Here is a 20,847-nt window from a genome sequence, read left to right as displayed (position 1 = left end):
CCAGCGTGGACCCAGCCAAACCCGTGCCGAAGGCACAGCACGAACCAGAGACGGGGATGAAATCTGGAGGGTGCTGCGGGGTGAAGGGAACCAGCCCATCTTACTCCAGAAGGAGCGTGGGTCGTTTGGGGATTTTTGAATACATTTTTTTTTTTTTAATAAAGAAGATGGTGTTTTAGCCTTTTAGGAAAACCTTTATTTTGGTACTTTTCTTTTTTTAAGATTTTATTTATTTGAGAGAGAGCACAAGAGAGAGAGCGAGCGAGCACACTGAGCCACCCAGGTGCCCCTACTTTAGCACTTTAAATAAGAACCTCAAACACTTCAAATCCTGGATCAAGTTGTAGCATTAAATATGTAATAAAAATCACAAACACCATAGACGCCTCCCCCTGTAACTCTGTTAACTCTGAAACACTATAAAAAGGCACCATTATATTTAAATACCAGTGCAAGTCCCTCTCGGAGCTGTGAATTTAGAAACCTGCACTGTGAGACGCCTGGGTGGCTTAGCTGGTTAAGCGTCTCTTAATTTCAGCTGGGGTCATGATCTCAGGGTCGTGAGATCGAGCCCCAAGTCAGGTTCCCCACTCAGCTCAGAGTCTGCTTGAGATTCTCTCCCTGTCCCTCTGCCCACCCCCCACACTCACATGCACGCTCTCTCTCTCAAATAAATAAATAAATCTTTTAAAAAGAAAAAGAAAGAAAGAAACCGGTACTGCCCCACCACTTCCCCACCCCCACTCTCGGCTTGGTTTTTACAAATCTGCACAAACCGCCATGTCCTTCTCCACTCTGTCACAGAGTGAACAAGCCCAGTACGCACATGCTGCTGAACGAATGAATGAGTGAATGAATGAATTCGGGGATACCCAACACGTCACTGAAGCTTTTCTTGAGGTTTTATCACTCATAGATGCTGCTCGGGAAGCACTCCTGGGTGGCTCAGTCAGTTAAGTGTCTGCCTTTGGCTCAGGTCATGGTCTCAGTGTCCTGGGATCAAGCCCCGCATGGGGCTCCCGGCTCAGCGGGGAGTTTCCTTCTCCCTCTCCCTCTGCCTGCCGCTCCCCCTGCTGTGCTCTCTCTCTCTCTCTGTCAAATAAATAAATAAAATCTTTTAAAAAATGCTGCTCGGTTTTACAAGCTAGATCCGTCTCTCGTGCGAATGCATGGGGAAGAGGCACTTTACGAAAGAATTTCAAGCCATAAATTGGGAAGGGAGAGCAGTGCTTTGAAAGCTGCTTGCTGAGTGAACTCCCTGAAAGGTACAACCACCCTAGGAACCCCAAGGAGGGCGGGGGTGCGGGCTGTCACCCTCCCAACTTCTTAAAACCCAGCATCCCTGCCACACACGCAGCATCAAGACCCTCCCAACATAAGGGCGCTTGCCTGCCAGCCAGGAGGCAAAACACAAGCCTGGGAAGACGGCGGGGGCACGGCCCTGGTCCACCGTTTGGAGCTTCTGAGAAAACACATCTGTCCCCAGGGCCGTCACCACAGCATGAGTGGGAAGGGCTGGGACCCCGCCCCCGGTGGGTCCTCAGGTGGCCGCTGACCTGAGTGGGGAGAACGGGAAGTAGACGGCACCAGGCTGCTCCAGGCACGTGGATACAGTGGGGAGAAGACAGACAAGGATCTCAGACCCACGGAGCCTGCATGATAGAGGGAAGACAAGACGGCATAGAAAGGAAAGAAAGACATTCTACACACAAGAGGCCAGGTCGGTCGGTAAGGGCTCTGGAGAGATCCAGCTGAATAATCCTAGCAAAAGAATGAAAAAAAAAAAAACAAGCCACCCAGGGCCTATTTAAAACAATGGAGGGGCCCCTGCGTGGCTCAGCCAGTGAAGGGCCCGGCTCTGGGTTGTGATGTCAGGGTCGTGGGATGGAGCCCCATGTCAGGGTCCACACTCAGCATGGAGTCTGCTTGAGATTCTCTCTCCTTCTCCCTCTGCCCCTCCCACTCGTGCTTCCTTGCTCTCTAAAATAAATAAATCTTTAAAAAATAAATAAAATAACGGAGGCAAAGTAAGAGTTGCACCGATCCCACCACTGCCGTCGTTCACTGCAGACTCCCCGCTGGACCAGACACGACAAGTGTTATTGTGAAACTCGGTTGGGCTCACTTCTCCCCCTGCCTCTGTCCTCCTTCACTTTTTAAAATTAGTGCTTTAGAACTTAATCCTGGTTTTACTTCCCCTGTAGCCAGACCCACTGGAGAATACACAGGCCTTGCGGTCGGAGACCTGGGTCTGCACTCTGGCCCTGTCTGCACCAAGCCGGGCAGCGTAGGCAAGCCGCCGAGTATCCTCCCAAACCACAGCCCACACATCTGGAAGGATGCGGGCAGTCATGAGGCTCAGTGTGATAACCCAGACCGAGCCGGGCACCGCGGGCGGGCCTCACGGCGGCTTGCTTCCTTCCCAGCACTGTCTGCCTTCTCGGGCGGCTGGCGGGTGAGGGCTCCCCACATGTTCTAGGCTTCAGGACACCAACCTTGAAGGGGTCCTATGCTGGGTGTTATGGGTGTGCAGCAAGGGCCTGCCAGATTCTGGAAACTCTGTCTATAGGATGCAGCCCAACCCCGTGGTGTTCCAGTGTTCACCTGCACTCCCAGGCTCTCCAGGTGTGACCACCCCTCCCTCCCTCCCAGCCTCAAGCCCAGCGGAGCCGGCCTGCCCCTCAAGCACCGCTCTCCCACCACCTGGCCTTCCTTCGGCTCCTCTCTCCAGGCCGTCCTCCCCAGAGGCTACCCCCACCCCCAAACTCCACTTCAGGTGTCAGCTTCCCCACCGACCCCCGCCTGGGCTCCCACAGAACCCACACTTCCCATTTCTCTGCTCAGCACACTTGCAAAGGCTTGTTTAACAAGCTGCTTTCCTTCTCGATGCCTGTTCCCTAAACAAGCTTGTCTGTCTCGTCCCCGTGTGTCTCCCACGCACTTTACAAGGCCTGGCCCTGAGCAGGCCCTCCCAAAGTTCGGACTCACCCGAATCTAAGGACGCCCAAGCATGGTGTGCAGGGAGAGGGTCCAGGTGACCTTGGAATGCTGGTTTAAGTCCCAGCTCAGCCGTCAGGGAGCCTCAGCTTCCCGATTAGTAAACTGTGGTGGCAGAGTGGTGTGGGGAGGGACGGCCCCTCTCACCACCAACACATAAAGAATATGGCAGAAGAATGGACATCTGTTTGCCTGCTTGGCTCTTGCCTAGGGTTTTAGCCTGAGGCTGGACCAATCAAATTGCACAGTCCAGCATTTATAGACAGTGGCCCCTGGGCCCTGTCCTGGGTGCTGCGCCGAAAGAAAACAATGAACCCTCCTGTCCCCAGGGTGGCATCCCAGCTTTCCAGGGCACGTAGACCCACATGCTCACTTTTCCCCGGAGACCATTCACCACCTAGGAGGCTCAGACGGTCATCCAGGGAAGAGAAGAAGCCTGAAGGAAGCAAATGCCAAGGGTCCTGCCTGGGAAGGCTTTCTAGGCCAACCTAGGAAATTCGAGCTAAAGGGAACCTATCTTAGCATCCACCCTTGCCGCCACAGAGAGGAAGGCGGTAGAAGGAAGGCCCCGCTGCTCCATCTTGGGAGAAGTGTGTCTGAGTCAGGAAAAGGCTTTGAACAGACCAATGATGAACATTTTCCAAGATGCTGTCTACAAACACGTAATGGCGCCAGCTTCGTGGAGTCTAGCTTTTGGAGACACAGGCTCAAACCCTGGCAGCCCACAAGCTGCATCTGCCCGTGGATGTGTTTTGTTTGGCAGACAAGGTTTTACATTTTTTACAAATTAGTTCCAACATTTATAAAATCGGATGATTTCCTAAGAATCCAAACGTCCAACTTCTCTGGAAAACCAGGCAGTGCTGGGCTGTCTTCCTAAGGTGTCTTAGGAAGAAACACCCACCCCTTAGGGTTCTGGGGGCAAGGATGGGCGAGCAAAGACCTAGAAGGGCAGAACTCAAAGCACGGAAAGCCCAGACAGCCACACGCCCCAAAGTGTTCACTGCCAAAGTCAGCTGAAGAATCAGCCACAGCTCCTGGAGGCGGGGCCAGCGGCCCACAGTGGCCCAGTCCCCACCGCTCCCTATAGCCTCACACCAAAGCTTCACAGATTCATATTCACTCGCTGGTCCCTGCAGACACGTAGCTGGTAGCCTCTTCAAAATACACAGGCACAGACCTCATAAACACACCCGATCCACACGCCTTCTTCCCCATCATCTCTTCCACCTCCCCTCGCACCCAACCTTCAAGGACAGAAAATCTGCTGACATCAGAATGAAAGGGTACCCTGCAAAGAGCACGCATCTACCCAGGAGAACAGTCAGGAACGTTCTACGCGGGACGCCTGCCAACTGCAGGATGTTTTGTAAAGATACGTTGAATAATTGACAATCTATCTGATTCGAGTTGCGCTTTTATCGCCCCACAGCTGTTTATCGTTTTACTACGTCTGTACAAAACGCCAACATGTCAAACTCTGGGGAAGCATCCTCATAACTTACTCATGAAGAAAGAAATCGTGCGCAATAATAAACGTGAAATAACAGAAATCGTTATTTTTACTTTAACTATTTGTCCATTTGAACAGCTCCATTTAAAACTTAACACACTTAGGGGCACCTGGGTGGCTCAGTCGGTGAAGCACGGGCCTTTGGCTCAGGTCATGATCCCAGGGTCCTGGGATCGAGTCCCACATCAGGCTCCCTGCTCAGCGGGGAGTCTGCTTCTCCCCCTGCCCCCCCCCAGCTCGTATGTGTGCACTCTCTCTCTCCCACTCTCTCCCTCTCTCAAAAATAAATAAAATATTTAAAAAAATAAAAATTAACACACTTTTAAAAATTATTAATATTTGAACCACACAAGATACCTAACCTGAAGCTTCAGTGTTTCCCCAAATCCAATACAGTTCGGATTTCTTGAGGCAATTTCAAAGTCTATCGGAAAGGCAGCTGTAACTTTATAATGAGAGAAAAAAAAAGATCAAGAACACATGATTACAGACTGGAAGACATACCTGCTTCTTATCCTGTGTTTTCTTAAAATCTTCACAGGCTAGCCAAAATAAAACATTTTCTTCACTGAATTCTTTTTTTAAAAATTCCTATGGATAAAAAGAGGAAAAAATATCAAGCAGTATTCCACTTTAAAGGAAGAAACAAACAAATAATGCATTTTCCTTCAAGGGCTGGTTTGGCAAAACGCAACTAATGACTGTGGCTCGGTCACCCTTCGAAAACTCCATCCTGAAAAACAAAGCGTACGTTTAATGTTAAAGCTAGAATTTCATATGCATTTGAACTTAATGACTTGGGCACCGTCAGGAAGAGTAAAAATGAAGCAAGAATCTACTCACAAGTCTAAGATGACCATAAATTACCAAAGAGTAAATTTAAGTGGGAGATGTATTAGTTCCTTCCAGACAGTGTTTAAACAAAGTACATTCCTCTAAAATCAGGCCCATTTTTTTTTAAACAAAAGAAAAGAAACATATTAAGCATGTCTAAAAATGCCACGATGAAAACTATTTTAAGTCGGAGGTGTGTTTTCTTTCGGCAGCTGTTGGGTTAGCACAGCCCGCCCTCCCGCTGTGCGCAGAATGGGGTCCTCCCCGAGATCTAGACGGTGTTCCCCATGGCCTGGTGTCCAGGAATGTTAGTCGCCCAGCCTGCAACAGGGACCAACAGCATCAGGGCTTACTCTGACCTGAGCCAAGACTTAAAGACAGAGGCGGTGGGACTCAGGCAGATGCGGGGCATTCTCGAAATTCACATGTGGTTCTTCTAACTGACACCTGGGGTTTCTGCTAGCCAAAACATGTCTTTCTAGACAGCGCCGACACGCCCCATCCATCAGCCCTCCTCTTGGAGTTCAGCTTCACTTCTGCAGCTGTTGTCCACCTTTCTCACTGAGTTAATAATGAATCCCAAGAAACCCCGACACACCAGGGAACCAACCTTCTCATCAGAGAGACCCAGGCCACCCCCTCCCAGGTGTCACAGCGCTGGAAATTCTTTGTGGATTCTGCCAATGAGCAAAGCGCCTCTTTGCCCATCACCCCTCCCCCTCCCATCCAACTATATCAAAACCAGAAACAGTCTGTGCGTGCCCCTCAGCTCCGGTGCAAGGCTATCCGGGAGAGCATCTCCACCGTGGCCATGGCAAGTGAGAAGTCCTTATTCTCAGGTCGGGACACACAGAGCGAAAAACCAGCCTGTGTTTCCCCCACAGGTGTCTAAACTTCTTCATGGGTTGCATCGATCCCGGTCAACAATGAAAAAGGCAAACCCTAAATCTTTTTACGCCTTCTGGGTCTTCAAGCAGATTCTCCAGAGAGGCCGCCCATTTGGCTGTGCTCTTGGGGTTCTGTTGGCTGCTGCTGGAACTCCCATCGCTGACGTGGATGTCTGCAAAGCAAGGTTCAGACTGGGTATGTGGTCCAAAGATACCTTCATGTAAAAATATCTGCAAATAATGGTCATCGTCATCAGCGCTGTGGCTAATACACAATGTGCCGGAATCTATTCCAGGCACTTAACACGGGGACCTCATTCTAATCCTGATGACAATAACCTTAGGAAGGAGACACTGCCATTTCCTCCATCTTACAGGTGAGGGAAATTGAGGCGCAGAGCAACGATTAGAGGGCCCTGTCCTTTCCCACCACTCTCCATCCATCCTTCCCCCACCCACGTGTCCCCTGGCTAACCCTCAGGCAGCCCTCAAGCCTCACTCAAGCCATCCTCCCAGGGACCCCGACACAATGGCAGCTGCCTCCCCCATTACGCTTTGTGCGCAGTCTTGTAATTATCGTGCTGTCTTGTGATGACGTGCACGACTGACCCTAGTCTGACAGCTTCTGCGTATCTTTATGTTGTATCTGCACCACGTAACTCATTGCCTGGCACATCAACCAAAGTATGCACCAGGGTTGGGCCAAGGGTGGGAAAAGGAAGACACTGGCCGCAGGTGCAAGATTTCAGGGGGCTGCTAAAAAACTCAAGCATCAAGAGAAATGGTATTTTCATGCAAGATTTTGAAAAATCAAAATATGCAAAGAATTCCATAATGTGGGGTCCCGGGGTGGCTCAGTTGGTTAAGTGTCTGTCTTTGGCTCAGATCAGGATCCCAGGGTCCTGGGATCGAGCCCCGAGTCAGGTTCCCTGCTCAGTAGGGAGCCTCTGCTTCTCCCCTTCCCTCTGCCTCTCCCCCTGTTTGTGCTCAGTCTCTCGCTCTGTCAAATACATAAATAAAATCTTTTAAAAAAGAATTCCATAACAAACAAAATACCCAAATAGTAAATACAGGATCAGTATTACTGATTTTTCCTTTGCCTCCAGTATGGTTCAGCCTCAGTTACTCTGGGTGTAGACTGCATGAATGACTCTTTGTACTCACACACCCGCCTCTCTTCCTCAAGACACCTGAAAAGTCTCTTGACTACAGGAAAGGGCACGGGGACCTCCAACTAACACACTTTGACTACCTGCCTGAGAGGAAGTGACAACCCAAACATGCTTCATTCTACAGAATCTGGCCCCTTCCTGGAGCCAAGGAAAAACCATGGAACTGTTACTTTGGGTGGGCCCAGGTTCCAAACCCAGTTTGGCCAACTCAAACTGTATGGTAAGGGGCAAAATTCTGTGTGCGAGATAAAGATAATCCTCTTCTCTCGCTGGTTCTCCAAAAGACAAAAAGGGGAAGCATGTCAGGCACCAAGAAGCTCACAGCAGACTCGCAACAAATGTTAGTTCCTCTCTCCTCTTCCCTGAAATAATCTATCAAGGGAACTCTTTTTATAGCTAATACTTCTTCTCCATTGCCTTTTTTCATTCAAAGTAGAAGCCTATTTCTATAAAGAAAAGTTTGAATAAAGGAGAAAATAAGCTTTTAACTAAAAAATCAGCAAAGCAAACCATTTGAAAAGGATAAATGAAAAAAGTCCCATGAATATTAATTGCTGCGAACAGCTAGGATGCCATACAGTTTAAAATGGTTTTTTTTTGGTTGGGGGGGGGGACGCCTGGGTGGCTCAGTCAGTTAAGTGTCTGCCTTTGGCTCAGGTCATGATCCCAGGGTCCAGGGATGGAGCCCCGTGTCGTCAGGCTCCCTGCTCAGGGGGGAGCCTGCTTCTCCCTCTGCCTGCCGCTCCCCCTGCTTGTGCTCTCACTCTCTCCCCTACCGTCTCTCTCTCTCTCTCTGATAAATAAATAAATAAATAAATGAATAAATAAATAAATAAATAAAAATCTTTAAAATGTTTTGGAGGACGCCTGGGTGGCTCAGTCGGTGAAGCGTCTGCCTTTGGCTCAGGTCATGATCCCGATCATGGGATCGAGCCCTGCATCGGGCTCCCTGCTCAGCGGAGAGCCTGCTTCTTCCTTTGTCCCTCACCCTGCTCTTGCTCTCTCTCTCACACTCTCTTTCTCAAATAAATAAATAAATTTAATTAAATGTTTTTGGAAGAAAGTCATATCCGAATACATTAGCCTTAACAGTAACTCAGCTTCCATGATCTTTCGTGTCCTATTGGGGGGTCAACGCACGTGTTGATTTCTCAAGCAGCTGAGACCCTGTCTCCCAGCATCTGGGAGAACTACCTGGATTTTAGACATTCGCTGGCTGACTGGGGTTAAAATGCAGAAGCCAGAAGCCCTCCAAGGGGGTGGGTGGGGACTGTGTTTCAATATGCACCGGTGATAGAGCACATAAGAGAATTATTTGGGACAAATCTATTCCTTTCATCGAGAAGCAAACTCGCTCAAACACAACACAAATGGACCGGATGCTTCTCTAAAGTGAATCTTCAGTCCGTGGACATTACATTAGTTCCCTGCTCTCTTTGCAAAAGCTAGAACGGCAAGCCTCTGAACGCTGAGTTTCTTCCCGACAAAGTACAACTCAAATCAAGAGATCACCATTATAAGAAGCTCTGCGAGGGGCGCCTGGGTGGCAGAGTGGTTAAGCGTCTGCCTTCGGCTCAGGGCGTGATCCCGGCGTTATGGGATCGAGCCCCACATCAGGCTCTTCTGCTGTGAGCCTGCTTCTTCCTCTCCCACTCCTGCTTGTGTTCCCTTTCTCGCTGGCTGTCTCTATCTCTGTCAAATAAATAAAATCTTTAAAAAAAAAAAAAAAGAAGTTCTGCGAGAGGGTTCATTCTGCCAAGCATTTCACCAATTTACTCTCCTGTTCGTGAATACAGCTTGACAATTCGCTGCCCTCCCTCAGCAGATCTTCTCTGAAGTCAATCCATGCGGAGACACAAGTGGGCTGCTCCCGAGAACTGTCTCAGGCAGCCACAAATTTCTCCTGCGGTCACACAACACCTACTTGGCCCAGAAGTTTTCAGCCTTGGTCTGAAGGGGTTCCAAAGCTCCTGACATTCTTTTCAATAATAAACCAAACCACATTTGGGTTTTTGCTGCCATGCTGTCTTGCAAATAAATACACTTGGTGGATTCCCATTTAACCAAAAGAGCGCTCTTTTGGTTAAACGGGAGATATCTGGCCCCACCATGAGATAATTGCCACCTCCCCCAACCCTTAAGTCATGCTCAAATCATTCTGCATATTAGATTTCTGTGCCAGCATTCACTTGATCAAATACTCTTGTCACTCTATACCCACTAGTCTGGTCTAGTCCCCTTATTTTATAGACTGGGAAGTAAAGGTTCTGAGGATGAAATAAGGGTTCAGAGGGTAAAATGACCTACCCAAGATGACCCAGTTAAAGAAGTGCTTGATGGAACCAGTATTGGGACTTCATTGTGAAGGTGACTGTCCCTCCCAGGGCCACCTCCACAGAAGCCCAGGGTTGCTCCAGAACAAAGGACTTGGCAAATAAACGGCCCTTCCTCTCAGTTCTTGGCTGGGCTACCGTCTCCCTGCCATCAAAAGTAATGAAATACATTTACCCCCACACTGTTTTAGAAGGGCACAGAATCTCCAGGGCTGGCTCAGGAAGTCCACCAAGATGCAGCTACTCTCCATAGCCACGGCCACAGGGCTCTGACATTGGTGCCCTGGATAAAGACCAACTCCTTCTTGCCTTTTTGCCCGCCTTCTGCCGCCCCCATCCTTACCATAGGAATCTTCTACCCACACTCTGTCTGATGCGTGTGTTTGCTTTTCCCAGAAGTACTGGTTTGAACTTTTCCAAGACTTCCAGATTGCCTTTCAATTTTGATAAAAGCTTTTGGCTATGCCTTTTTTCCTTGATCCTTCTTGACTGGTATCAATATAGACAGATAGCTCTAAATAGAAGCACATTTGCAAACTCCATTCATTTCATGGTATATCTCTTTTCCAAGTCATGCTCCTGACCTCCAGTGAGACTGAGCAGAGACCCGCCCCATCTGGCTCGGCCCTAGAGATTGCCCTTCAACTCGGGGCATTTCCGTTACTCAGGGTCCCCTACTCAGGAGACTTTCACGACTTCCCAATGCATGTAACTAAAGGCTTCCTAAGACAAGTTCACCTTAAATGTTACAATCTGTCCAGCAATTACAAGAAAAAGGAATAACCTTTCTCTCTAGTAAGCGGGATTACTTCTGAATTTAAAAATAAAGCAAAACCAAGAGTTCCCAGCTTCCCAATTCCTGGCACCTGGAGCCATAAAAGTGTAATACTCTTTGCTTCTTCATCGATAAAAGTTGCCATTTTAGATAGATTACATGAGAAGGTAAGCTTGGAATGCACAGGGGGGGAACAAAAGTCCAATGTGCTTTTCTAGCAGCTCTAAGATCACTCAAGCTAGAAGGGACCATCAGTGATAACATTTGTTGTCATTTCGTCCAGCTCTGTTGATCTCCTCTTGTTTAGTTTACCTATAAAATATTTTTGCGATGAAAAAAATTGTTTTTAACCTTCTGAGTTCTTTAAGGCATTTTATTTTATTTTATTTTAAGATTTTATTTATTTATTTGACAGAGAGAGAGACAGCCAGCGAGAGAGGGAACACAAGCAGGGGGAGTGGGAGAGGAAGAAGCAGGCTTCCAGCAGAGCAGGGAGCCCGACGCGGGGCTCGATCCCAGGACTCTGGGATCACGCCCTGAGCCGAAGGCAGATGCTTAACAACTGAGCCATCCAGGCGCCCCCTTTAAGGCATTTTAGATCAGATATTTGTAGGCACAACACTTATCTTTCAATAAATCTAAGTTCAGTTGAATCTCTCATTAGCTAATAACAACAGTGAACACTTATCCATTGCTTACAACGTGCTGAGGACTGCTTTGAGCTTGGTCTGGGGTTAAATCATTCACACCTCACAATGACCCCGTGCTTACTATCATCCCCCACCTCAGATGCGGAAGCACAGATGAGGGACGGTAACTTGCAAGGGTCACCCAGCTAGGAAAGGGGGGACCTCTCTCCAAGCGCAGCTCCAGAGCCCGTGCTCTTTATCATGCTTCTACTGCCATTTTTATCTTTGATAACTGCTGATCTTCACGCTCACAAAGGCCGGAACACAACGGCCTTGGAGAGAAAGACAACAACTGCACCGTGGGAAAAGCCTGAGAAAACCAAGAGGGAATTCAGTGCAGACAAAAACCCACACGAGACCGGGCCAGAATCATCTAGCACACAAACGCAATGTACATACGCTTTCCATTTACATGTATGCTGTTCTATGTGGTTTCTGACTTTAGCAAAAGCCATTATTTCAAAGATACAGATGGCCGAGGCTCGTTGCTTGCAGCATATTTCGTAACGCATTATTTATAAATGCCATGATGTCATAGCTGCCAGAGACTTTCTCCAGGCATTAATTCCTTGGAAATCCATACTCAAAAGGCATCTGTAACACTCATCGGCACTGAGTGCTTACAGCACGGATGCCTGCTATTAGTCGGCAGGAAGGTCTGGGTAATGATCCTGCACAGACAATCTTCCCAAGTCAAATGAGGTCCTGGTAAAATCTCAGTATCCGACTTCCTCAAAGCAGAGTCCGCGTACATCATCGAAGAGTCTATCCTAAGTACCCCCAAAACTTACGGCATTATTAAAGAAAACAAACCAAATATTCAAGCCCAGGAAGAGGCAGAAATGTTCATTTCCAAAATCTAAAGCAGTTTAGTGCAACACACACACACACCCCATTACTCCAGTAAATATTCAAGGAAAAGTGCACACCCCAGGAACCTTATTTAAAACCTCACATCAGGGGCACCTGGCTGGCTCAGTCAGTTAAGCGTCTGGCTCTTGGTTTCAGCTCGGGTCATGATCTCAGGGTTGTGAGATCGAGGCCCATGTTGGGCTCCACACTCGGCACAGAATCTCCTTGAGATTCTTTCCCTCTCTCTCTCCCTCCCCCTCTGCCCCTCCTCTCACTCTTTCTCTCCCAAATAAATAAATAAAATCTTTAAAACCTCATATCAACTATACCACATCAAACATATTACATTTAAAAAAAAACTCATCTAAACTCAGAAGCAGAGAATCAGTTTGTTACAACTGGTGATCTATGTAAGGCTCCGGAGAAAGTGGGTCATGGAAACACTCTATCTAAATATTACTTAAGTGTTTATCGGCTCCAGTATCTAACTTCTGAGAATAACTACCTTCAAGCATGCAATTCCCTCGGTGGGGAGGTTTGCGTGAACTGCAGTTAGCAGAATATAATAATAAAAATGACAAAGTTTTAAAATAATCATAATAGCAACAAGCATCAAAGACCAGAGAAGGCGAGCAGGCTGCGGAGGGTTGGCTGGACTCAGAAAAGGCACCATGGCATTTTTTTTTTTTTTTAACAAGAAGCCAGAGACCTCAGAGAAAGCCAAGGGCTCAGGCAGTGCCTCCAAACGTCGCCTGTGCACCTGTGTCTGCCCTCCGCTCTCCCCCCAGCCCCCGCCCTGCGACGCTGTCCCCCAGGCAGTGCGCAGGCTGAGGACACCCGCCAAAGGGGGCGGGGGCCATTCCTTACGTTCCATGCTCTGAGGTCCACCTGAGGAGTCTCGCGCAGCCCGGAAACCCGCTGCCTTCTCAGAGACGTCTCATGGGAGACAGGCTGGGGGCCGCGGGGCTCCTGAGCACCCCTGGGTCCGGGGGAAAAACAAGACTCCACATCCTCTTTTGAGTGGACTAAACAACAGATGGCCACTGGCTTCCAGTTTCTACCAGAGGGAAGGAAATCAGAACGCCAGACTGTTATTTGTAGCCTCCCTAGAATCTCCACTTTCTAGGCAAAGGCCCAGAAAAAATAAAATTACCCAGGAGCCCTACCCTGGGGGTGAAAATGAAGACCCTGTCCTTGTTTCCTTCACTTCCCAGAAGCCCTGTGCTGCCCCCGGGGCCTGACACTCATGCACAAATGTGCCCTCACTGTCCCCAGGGCCCCTAGGCCAGGCGATTAAGTGACATTCTCCCTCCAGCGTCAGAGAGGCTGTGCATCTCTAAAGGAGGAGCTCGTCTCCCGGGGTCAGCAGTGTCGGGCACTCATGTTCACTGATGGATGTTTTCTGATAGATCGGGGGCGAGACAGTGAGCAGGACAGCTGTAAAAATAGCTGCCTGCCCGAGTGCTTGCTAGAGCTGAGGTCGGGCTCGTGGGTGGCCCATTTTACAGAGGAGGAAACTGAGGCACGGTGAGGAGCAGGCAAAGATGTGGACGAGGTGGGACTCAGCCCCAAGCTCTAGGACTGCAGAGCCTGGAAAGGGAAGGGCAGTGACAAATGCAAGAAGTGAAAGGCGGGGCCCTTTTTCTCACGGAACTTAAAATTAATTGAGAAGATGACACCAGGAGTTCCCAGATGGCTGTCTGCCCACAATGCCACAGGCTGGCATGAAGTTATTTTCACTGGTTCATGAAGAAATGAGAATAAGGATAAGGAAATAGTCACCACGTAAGCTGTCTTGATACGGGCAAGACGGCCTTGGCTTGTTTTTAGGCAAGAGATCATTATTTACATGGTACAAAATTCAAGAGACACTGTGGGAGCACAGGGGAGCAGGGCTTCCTGTCAGCTCTGTCCCTCAGCCACCCAGTGTCTCTCCCTGGACGGAACAACCTCTAGAAGATTCCGGGGGATCGGGACATTTCCTTACATGAGATCCTGTCTTTGCTCTCTGGGGTGTTCAAATGCCCTTTCAGTCATGGAATGATAAAGATGGTCGATGATGGCCTTGTTTTTAATGTCCTGACTGGAGAAAGGAAGAAAGGGGGGAAAAGGAAGAAGGGGGCGGGAGGAAAGGAAAAAGTTGTCAGCTCCATAGTCATATTTATATATATGCATATATTTTTTTAAACTCTAAATATATTATAACAAGATGACTAAATGGATACTGTGTGAACTCATGCAGGTCGCTCTGGGCTTGGGTCAGAGATTTGAGTTCTCTGGTCTGTCCCTTCTGAAATGGGTGGCTCCGGACAAGTGCCTGCCCCTTGGTGGCCTCTGCAGCTGTCCAGGGAGAGACAAAATGGACAGGCTGCAATTCCGGGGCAGAGAGGGAGGGAGGCAGGAGGCTGGGGAGAGCGGCCCTGCTGGGACAGGGGGAGACCCAGCTTTGGGAGAAGACTCAGGACAGAGGCCGTCCTTGGAAGCAAAGGGGCAGAAGTGGGAATGCGCAGCCCCCCCTCCATGGGCAGAGTGGGGGAGAGGGGAGATGGGCCTGGGAGAGAAGGCAGGCCAGAGGAGGGGGTCCCTGAGCACCGCACAGAGGGGGCAGCACAGCTGACCCACAGGCACTCGGCAAGGCCCTGGAGGGATGGGAACTTGCTTAGAAGGGAAATGAGTCCCCGGAAGTCTGCAAGGGGCTGTTCTCCCACAGGGGACGCCTCCTGAAGGCTCTTATCAGGGAGCTGCTGCTGTCGCCTGCCCCGGCCCCCTCTGCCCCCACCGCCCCTCTCGGGGCTGCTACAGACGAGAGCTATCTGGGGGAAGCAGAAGACAACCAGTGAGAGTAAATTTAGTACAATTTAAACAGCAACTTTCCGAGCCCAGCGCCCCGGGCAGAGGGGATTCCTCAAGTGCAGCAGGGGATGTGCCTCAGTCTACCCAGGAAGCCCCAGGAAATGGCCCCCAGGCACCTGCCGGGGTTCCCCAAATTTCTAACAGTGCAGAAACGAGACCTCAGTCACATACAAAGTCAATGAAGGCAAATACAGCTCCACTAGCACCTGACCCCCCCCAGCAGCACCTGACCCCCCCCAGCAGCGCCTGACCCCCCCCCAGCAGCGCCTGACCCCCACCAGCAGCATCTGACCCCCACCAGCAGCGCCTGACCCCCCCCCAGCAGCGCCTGACCCCCACCAGTCTACGGGCTGCCCTTGGTGGCATTCAGAGCTGGCGGCATTCAGAGCTGACACCATGGACTCAGCCAGCTCGTGGGCTGGCCACGCTGGTTTAGAACAACACCCCTTGGCCCAGCCCGGCCTCTCTGTCCCTGAGCTGCTCTCCCTGAACCCACAGGCCGCCCGTGAAGTTCCGCAGGGAAAGTTTCCCCAGAGGCCAAGACTGCCCCGCTGCTGGGTTGTTAAAACAAAGACATTAAGTTGCTATGTTGACTGTCATCTTTAAATAAAAACTTAAGCCCAGCAATAAATCCGAAACCGGTCCCAAGGGTTTAATGGGATAATGTACAACAGGCCCCCGGGGGAGAGCCAAGGCCTGCCTGGGAGGGTGGGGATTCCCTCCATGGGTCGCCCCTCAATCTGCCTGCAGAGGGAAGACTGGCTTTGGCTTTGCTTTCCAGGGCAGCGCCCCAGTAACCATCAACAGCGTGAGTCGTGGTGGGGGCGAGGGGTGGACAGACAGACTTCAGTGGCGTAAGAACCAACTAGGCACTTGTTGAAAATGCAGCTTACTCTCGCTGCCACCTCGGGTCCCCAAGACTGAATCAGTGGGTCCAGGGTGTGGCCTGGAAGCTGCGTTTTATCCACCACTTTGCAACCCGGGTGCGTTCATGAACACGCTTTTGAGAACTCTCCGAAAGGAAAACAAGGGAATAGCACTTTGAACCTTGGAATTAGGGGTTAGGAACTCCAAACTCTGAGCTTAAAGACATGGTCTCCAGGGGCACCTGGGTGGCACAGTGGTTAAGCGTCTGCCTTCGGCTCAGGGCGTGATCCCGGCGTTGTGGGATCGAGCCCCACATCAGGCTCCTCTGCTATGAGCCTGCTTCTTCCTCTCCCACTCCCCCTGCTTGTGTTCCCTCTCTCGCTGGCTGTCTCCATCTCTGTCGAATAAATAAATAAAATCTTAAAAAAAAAAAAAAAAGACATGGTCTCCAATGAGGTTTTGCTGAAAAGCAGGAAAAGTCTATACAGTAGAAGGTTCTGGGAGGCAGGACTGCAGCCAGGTCCACATCAGGGGTCTGCAAGGCTGGATCCAGCTCTCGTGGGGCTGGAAGCTTATACAATTTGGTGAGCCAGTTTAGGAAAAATAATTCAAAGTTACCAAATAAAAATGTCGTCCAGGGTCCCATGGATTGCTTGGCGGGCTTCCCAGGACCTCAGCCTCAGGGCCCACATTCTCTTTCTCACTTGACTCCTTCTTTTCTCACTGCTGGATGGTGATGCCCAAATGGCGGGGCCTCATTTGCCCTTTCCTATCAGTGGGGCCCACTTTAAAGCTAAAAATCCCAAGGCGGTTGGGCTCTTGGAGGCCAGGCACCCGATACCAATCCATGACGCTTAGCTACCGATCTATCTGTCACCTAATCCCATGTCGTAAGACTGAAAAGTGGCTGCCCCAAAAGAGATACACTCCACTGGTGTCCCTAAGTTGCCCCAGTCTTTCTGGGGTACAACCCTCACCCATATAACACCCCCCAAATCAGGGACGCCCCAAAATGTTGCAAAGCAATGAATAACCAGGCAGAGATGTTCAGAGCAGCTCTGTTTATAACATGAAAGGGGGAAACTAACCTTTATTACTCACTTCTATGTGTCTAGCATTGCACAGCGGCTTCGTATGTTCTGGTGTGTTTAATCCCGGGACTATGAAACCCACTTTACAGATGGGAAAACAGACACAGAGGTGTGCCAATAAACCAGCTCTCTTCGAAAAAAAAAAAGTCTTTAGCATTTGCCCATTTCCATGGTAAAAATACCCACCAACAGCCAATATCAAGCTATCTGTGATTTAGCAACCCGTTCTCAAATTCCCCGATAATTTAGCAATTGGCTCAGAGGTCAAGTAACCTGCCCAAGGTCACTGAATGATAGAGTCAGGTTGGGAACCAGGAGTTGAACTCGAGTCCAGGCTCGGACTACTGCTCCACAGGCCTGTGAATAGCCACCAACAGGGAATGGCTGAAAGGGACACCCACAAAGGAATCCTTTGACCCACAGACAACACAGCAAGATGTACAAACCTACTGACACAAATATAAGCTCTCTACAATAACCCTAGGAAGTCCTACTTTATCAGGGGTGTCCTGAATGTTAAATGCCATGATTTGCATAAGCTGATGGATGGGGAAACCAGCTCCATTCAAGGGCTCAAAGAGGGACAGCTGTTTTATTCCCATTTTGCGGATCCTCATTGGCACAGACACAAAGTGTTCACAGCAGTGGAGGTGGGATTTGGTCCCCGTGGTCTGGTTCCAGTCCATCCTCTTAACTGCAATGTCCCTCATAAAATATGATATTCAGTGAAAACAGGACACGGACCAACATGTCCAGACTCTTAGCACGAGGAAGAAGTGACTCGTGGAGTGGGAGGCAGCAGAAAAGCCTCTGAACTCCACAGTCCCGCCAACCTGGGTTTCAAAGATTCTCCATCACCCCCTAAGTGTGACTTGGCTGGGGAGGGGCGGGGTTACCTAACAGCTCCTGGCTTCAGTTCCCTCTTCTGGAAAGTAGCCTTAACAGTACATACTCACAGGGTCGCCCGTAAGGGTGGAGGGAGAACACATAACTGGGTGAACAGAGACCTGGGCCCACATTCAGAGCTCAGAGGAGCAAAGCCATAACTGCGAAGGAAAGGGGTTAGGCGGTTGGCATGAAAGGCGTGGTCTCATCTTCACCTTGGATTCTCTGTCCTATCAAATTGCTCCAAATTGTGGCTCCGGCTGGTCCATCGTGACAGCCAAGCCGAGCCCACGGGAACGCCAGCGCTCCCCCGGCGCGAACTACAGATGTGCCTTCTCCACCCTGGGGTTCACCGTCCTCCGCGGCCCCACGTTCGGCTCCGCGGTGCAGAACTGAGGGTGCCGCCGAGCAGCCCGGGCCCCGCTGCCACTCCGATGCCGGGGGTCCCTCCCTGCCTCCTCGCGGCGCTGCGCGGGCATCATTTGCACCAACGCCCGCGGCGGAGAGAGGCAGAGAACTCCAGAAGGGAAGGAACCCGCGCGACTTTCGGCTTTCGGATCTAGAGCCCACACTCCCTCCAAAGTTTGAGGGTGTATGGGATCTCCTTTCTTCTCCCAGATCGTCACTAAAAAGAAAACTGCCGTTGTTCCCCCTTTTGTCCAAACTTCCTCCCCGCAGCCCGCTCGGGGCTCTGCGCTCCCGCTGCGACTGCGACCGCAGGGACGTTGCACGGAGCAAGGAGAAGTGGCGCCGTCCGCGGGGACCCTCGTCGGGTGGCATTGCCAAGCCGCGCCCGAGCACGGGAGGGAGGGAAGGATGCCCGGGACCCTGGGTGGGCAGCATCCGCCGAGGCGGCTCCTCCGGGAGCACGGATCCCCAGCCCGCGGGCCCGGGAGCCGCTTACCTGACGGCGGCCGCTTCCTGCTGAGCCGGCTCACGGCGCGGTTAAACATCGCCGCGGTCGCCCGGGGAGGAAGGAGGAGCAGCCGGGCGGCGAGGCAGCTGAGCCGGAGGACGGAGAGGAGGAGGAGGCCGAGGAGGAGGAGGAGCCCGCTCAGCACCGCCCCGGCGCGCCCGCCCCCGCCCGGCCGCCCTCCCCACCGCCCCGCGCCGCGTGGCGCGCTCGGTGCGCCCTACCCTCCCCGGCGGGGGCCCAATAGTCCAGCGTCGGGGCCCCAGGCGGGACAGGGTGGCCCCGGGTGACCAAACGCCGAGGCCCGGCCCCGCTCCGGGGATGGGGTGCGCTGGCCTGGAGGGAGCACGCGCCACCCGTGGCTTAGGAACCCTGCCCGGGCACCCGCGCGCACCCGGCCGCCCGCCCTCCCGCCTTCGGAGCTGCCCAAGCAGCCGCCCCGGGCCCCGCCCCACCCGCTTCGAGACTGTGACCATCCCGGTCTCCCGCCCTCTTCCTGCAGCCTCGAGAAACGGGCACGGCGCCGCGGGCGCATCGCGCTCCGTGGCTCCGTGCCCCTTCGCGAGGCGGCAGGCGGGGATCCCCTCCTGCTACACGGACCCGGAAGCTGAGACCTCGAGGTTCTGCAAAACCGGGTGCGGCCCACGGCCTTCGCCTCCTCGCCCCCGAGATCCAGGATCCCCGCGGGCCCGCGCCTGCCCGCCCGGCCACTCTGGCTGCCCAGCCCTCCCACGGCCGCGAAAGCCGGTGGGGCGTCGCCAGGGTCCCGGCCGCGCGCGGGCGGCGGTGGGGGGGGGGGAGGGGGGGACTTGGGCGCCTTCTCCCCGTAGCTTGGAGGCTCCAGGGGCGGGCCTCCGTGGAATTCTGCAAGAGCCGTTCGCGTTCCAGCGCCGAGAGATGCCTCTGCCCCGCACAGCGACTGCTTGGGGATACTTCTCTAACTTTGGGGACACGTGGTGCAGTTTCCGGCAGGGCCTCTCGCTCAGCGCTCAGAGTCACTTAGGTCCACATTGCGCTCCGGCTCCGATTTCTCCTCTCCCGCCACCAGTCACCTGCTCAGTGCGGCGCGCCCCCCTCCATCTATTGTCTCGTTTCTGTGCAAAACAGTCCCCAAGGGGGTGTCATTAGCCTCATTTTCTTGAGCGTTCGGTTTGCGAAGAATTGTCTTTCTGGCGAGTCTTATTTTTCTCCTTGTGTATCTGGCTTTGTCTCCAAATTGGTCTTTATTTTTAGCTGTGCTAATTGCTATTTTCTAAACCGCTCCCCCGTCGTCGGGCCCTGCCACCCATCCTTTTGCAGTGTTTTCACTAGCTGGCACTTTCTTTTATATCTTCTATTCTGAGCTGCCCGTTCTGCTCATTTTTCCTCCCTCCTTCTACCCACCCCCTCGGTCCCAATTCTACCCCATCTCTGGCCTTCTATGGTTGCTTCTCATCCGGGCCCTACCCTCGCCCTCTCAAAGCCACTTTTCTCTGAGTATTTCTGAGCACCCCCTCGCCCTTGCGGCCAGGAGAGGTTTTCCTGGTGCCTGAAGATCGTGAAGATCACTGGCGTTTCGTTTCGAGCTGCGCTGGAGGATGGTCACTAGGGGGGCCAGGAAAAAGCTTAGAACCCAGCAGAAAAGCTGAATTTAAAAACGCCTCCTCCTGTCCTTGGGCTCCTCTGGGGGTGGGCTCCCCACCTGCTTCCACACCCTTGTAACATACCGCAACGACAGGCAGCAGCGTCCCCCCTTGTAAGAGCAGGACTTTGAAACTGGGGCAGAGTCCTGGATCCGAATGAGGTCGCTACATTCTCAAAGCAATGCCAAGGGTATCTGTGCAGCGCATCTCCCCCAGAAAACCGCTCTGGAGACCAAATTACACATAAAACGACAGGTAATCCTAACACAGGAAACAAGGAGACTGTCACCATCAGGCATGGCTAAATATGCCGGTTGCCAGGTCCAGCACCACAGTGTCCTGAAATGCCCTGGGATGGCCTAAGACATACCCATGAATGCCTCCTGAGCTAAGAAGGAGGCCAGGCCTTTCTGACATAAGGGGAAGTAGCCCAGCTTCAAACCACTTTCACTGTCCTGTTAGCGTATCAGATGGTGAGTTCAAAAATAAAGACCATGGTCAAGGTTTATTATACACAGTTTAAAATTTCTGATTTGGGACATTAAGAGACTGACTTGGTGAAGT

The 20,847-nt window shown here is 51.6% G+C and overlaps 1 protein-coding gene across 3 annotated transcripts in view; it reads right to left on the bottom strand.

The window, feature by feature from the left end:
* RGS10 (regulator of G protein signaling 10) overlaps positions 1 to 19,409 on the bottom strand; it is a 39,154-nt gene extending 19,745 nt beyond the window's left edge. Inside the window, exons 1-4 of one of the 3 annotated variants that reach the window (XM_026494248.4) lie at positions 19,262 to 19,409; positions 18,653 to 18,750; positions 6,286 to 6,404; positions 5,015 to 5,101 (exon numbers count right to left, since the gene is read on the bottom strand). In XM_026494248.4, coding sequence (XP_026350033.1) covers positions 5,015 to 5,101; positions 6,286 to 6,404; positions 18,653 to 18,701 — 255 coding nt within the window. In that variant the 5' untranslated portion in view covers positions 18,702 to 18,750; positions 19,262 to 19,409. Of the gene's footprint in view, positions 1 to 5,014; positions 5,102 to 6,285; positions 6,405 to 12,919; positions 13,176 to 18,652; positions 18,793 to 19,261 lie in introns of those variants that run through there. The other 2 variants (XM_057308723.1, XM_057308724.1) reach the window with 2 other exon arrangements.
* Positions 19,410 to 20,847: the final 1,438 nt, after the last annotated feature.

The sequence above is a fragment of the Ursus arctos genome, unplaced genomic scaffold (assembly GCF_023065955.2).
Source record: "Ursus arctos isolate Adak ecotype North America unplaced genomic scaffold, UrsArc2.0 scaffold_7, whole genome shotgun sequence".
NCBI classification, from domain to species: domain Eukaryota; kingdom Metazoa; phylum Chordata; class Mammalia; order Carnivora; family Ursidae; genus Ursus; species Ursus arctos.
Note: the sequence above shows the minus strand (reverse complement) of the source record. Positions and strands in the feature narration are given on the sequence as shown.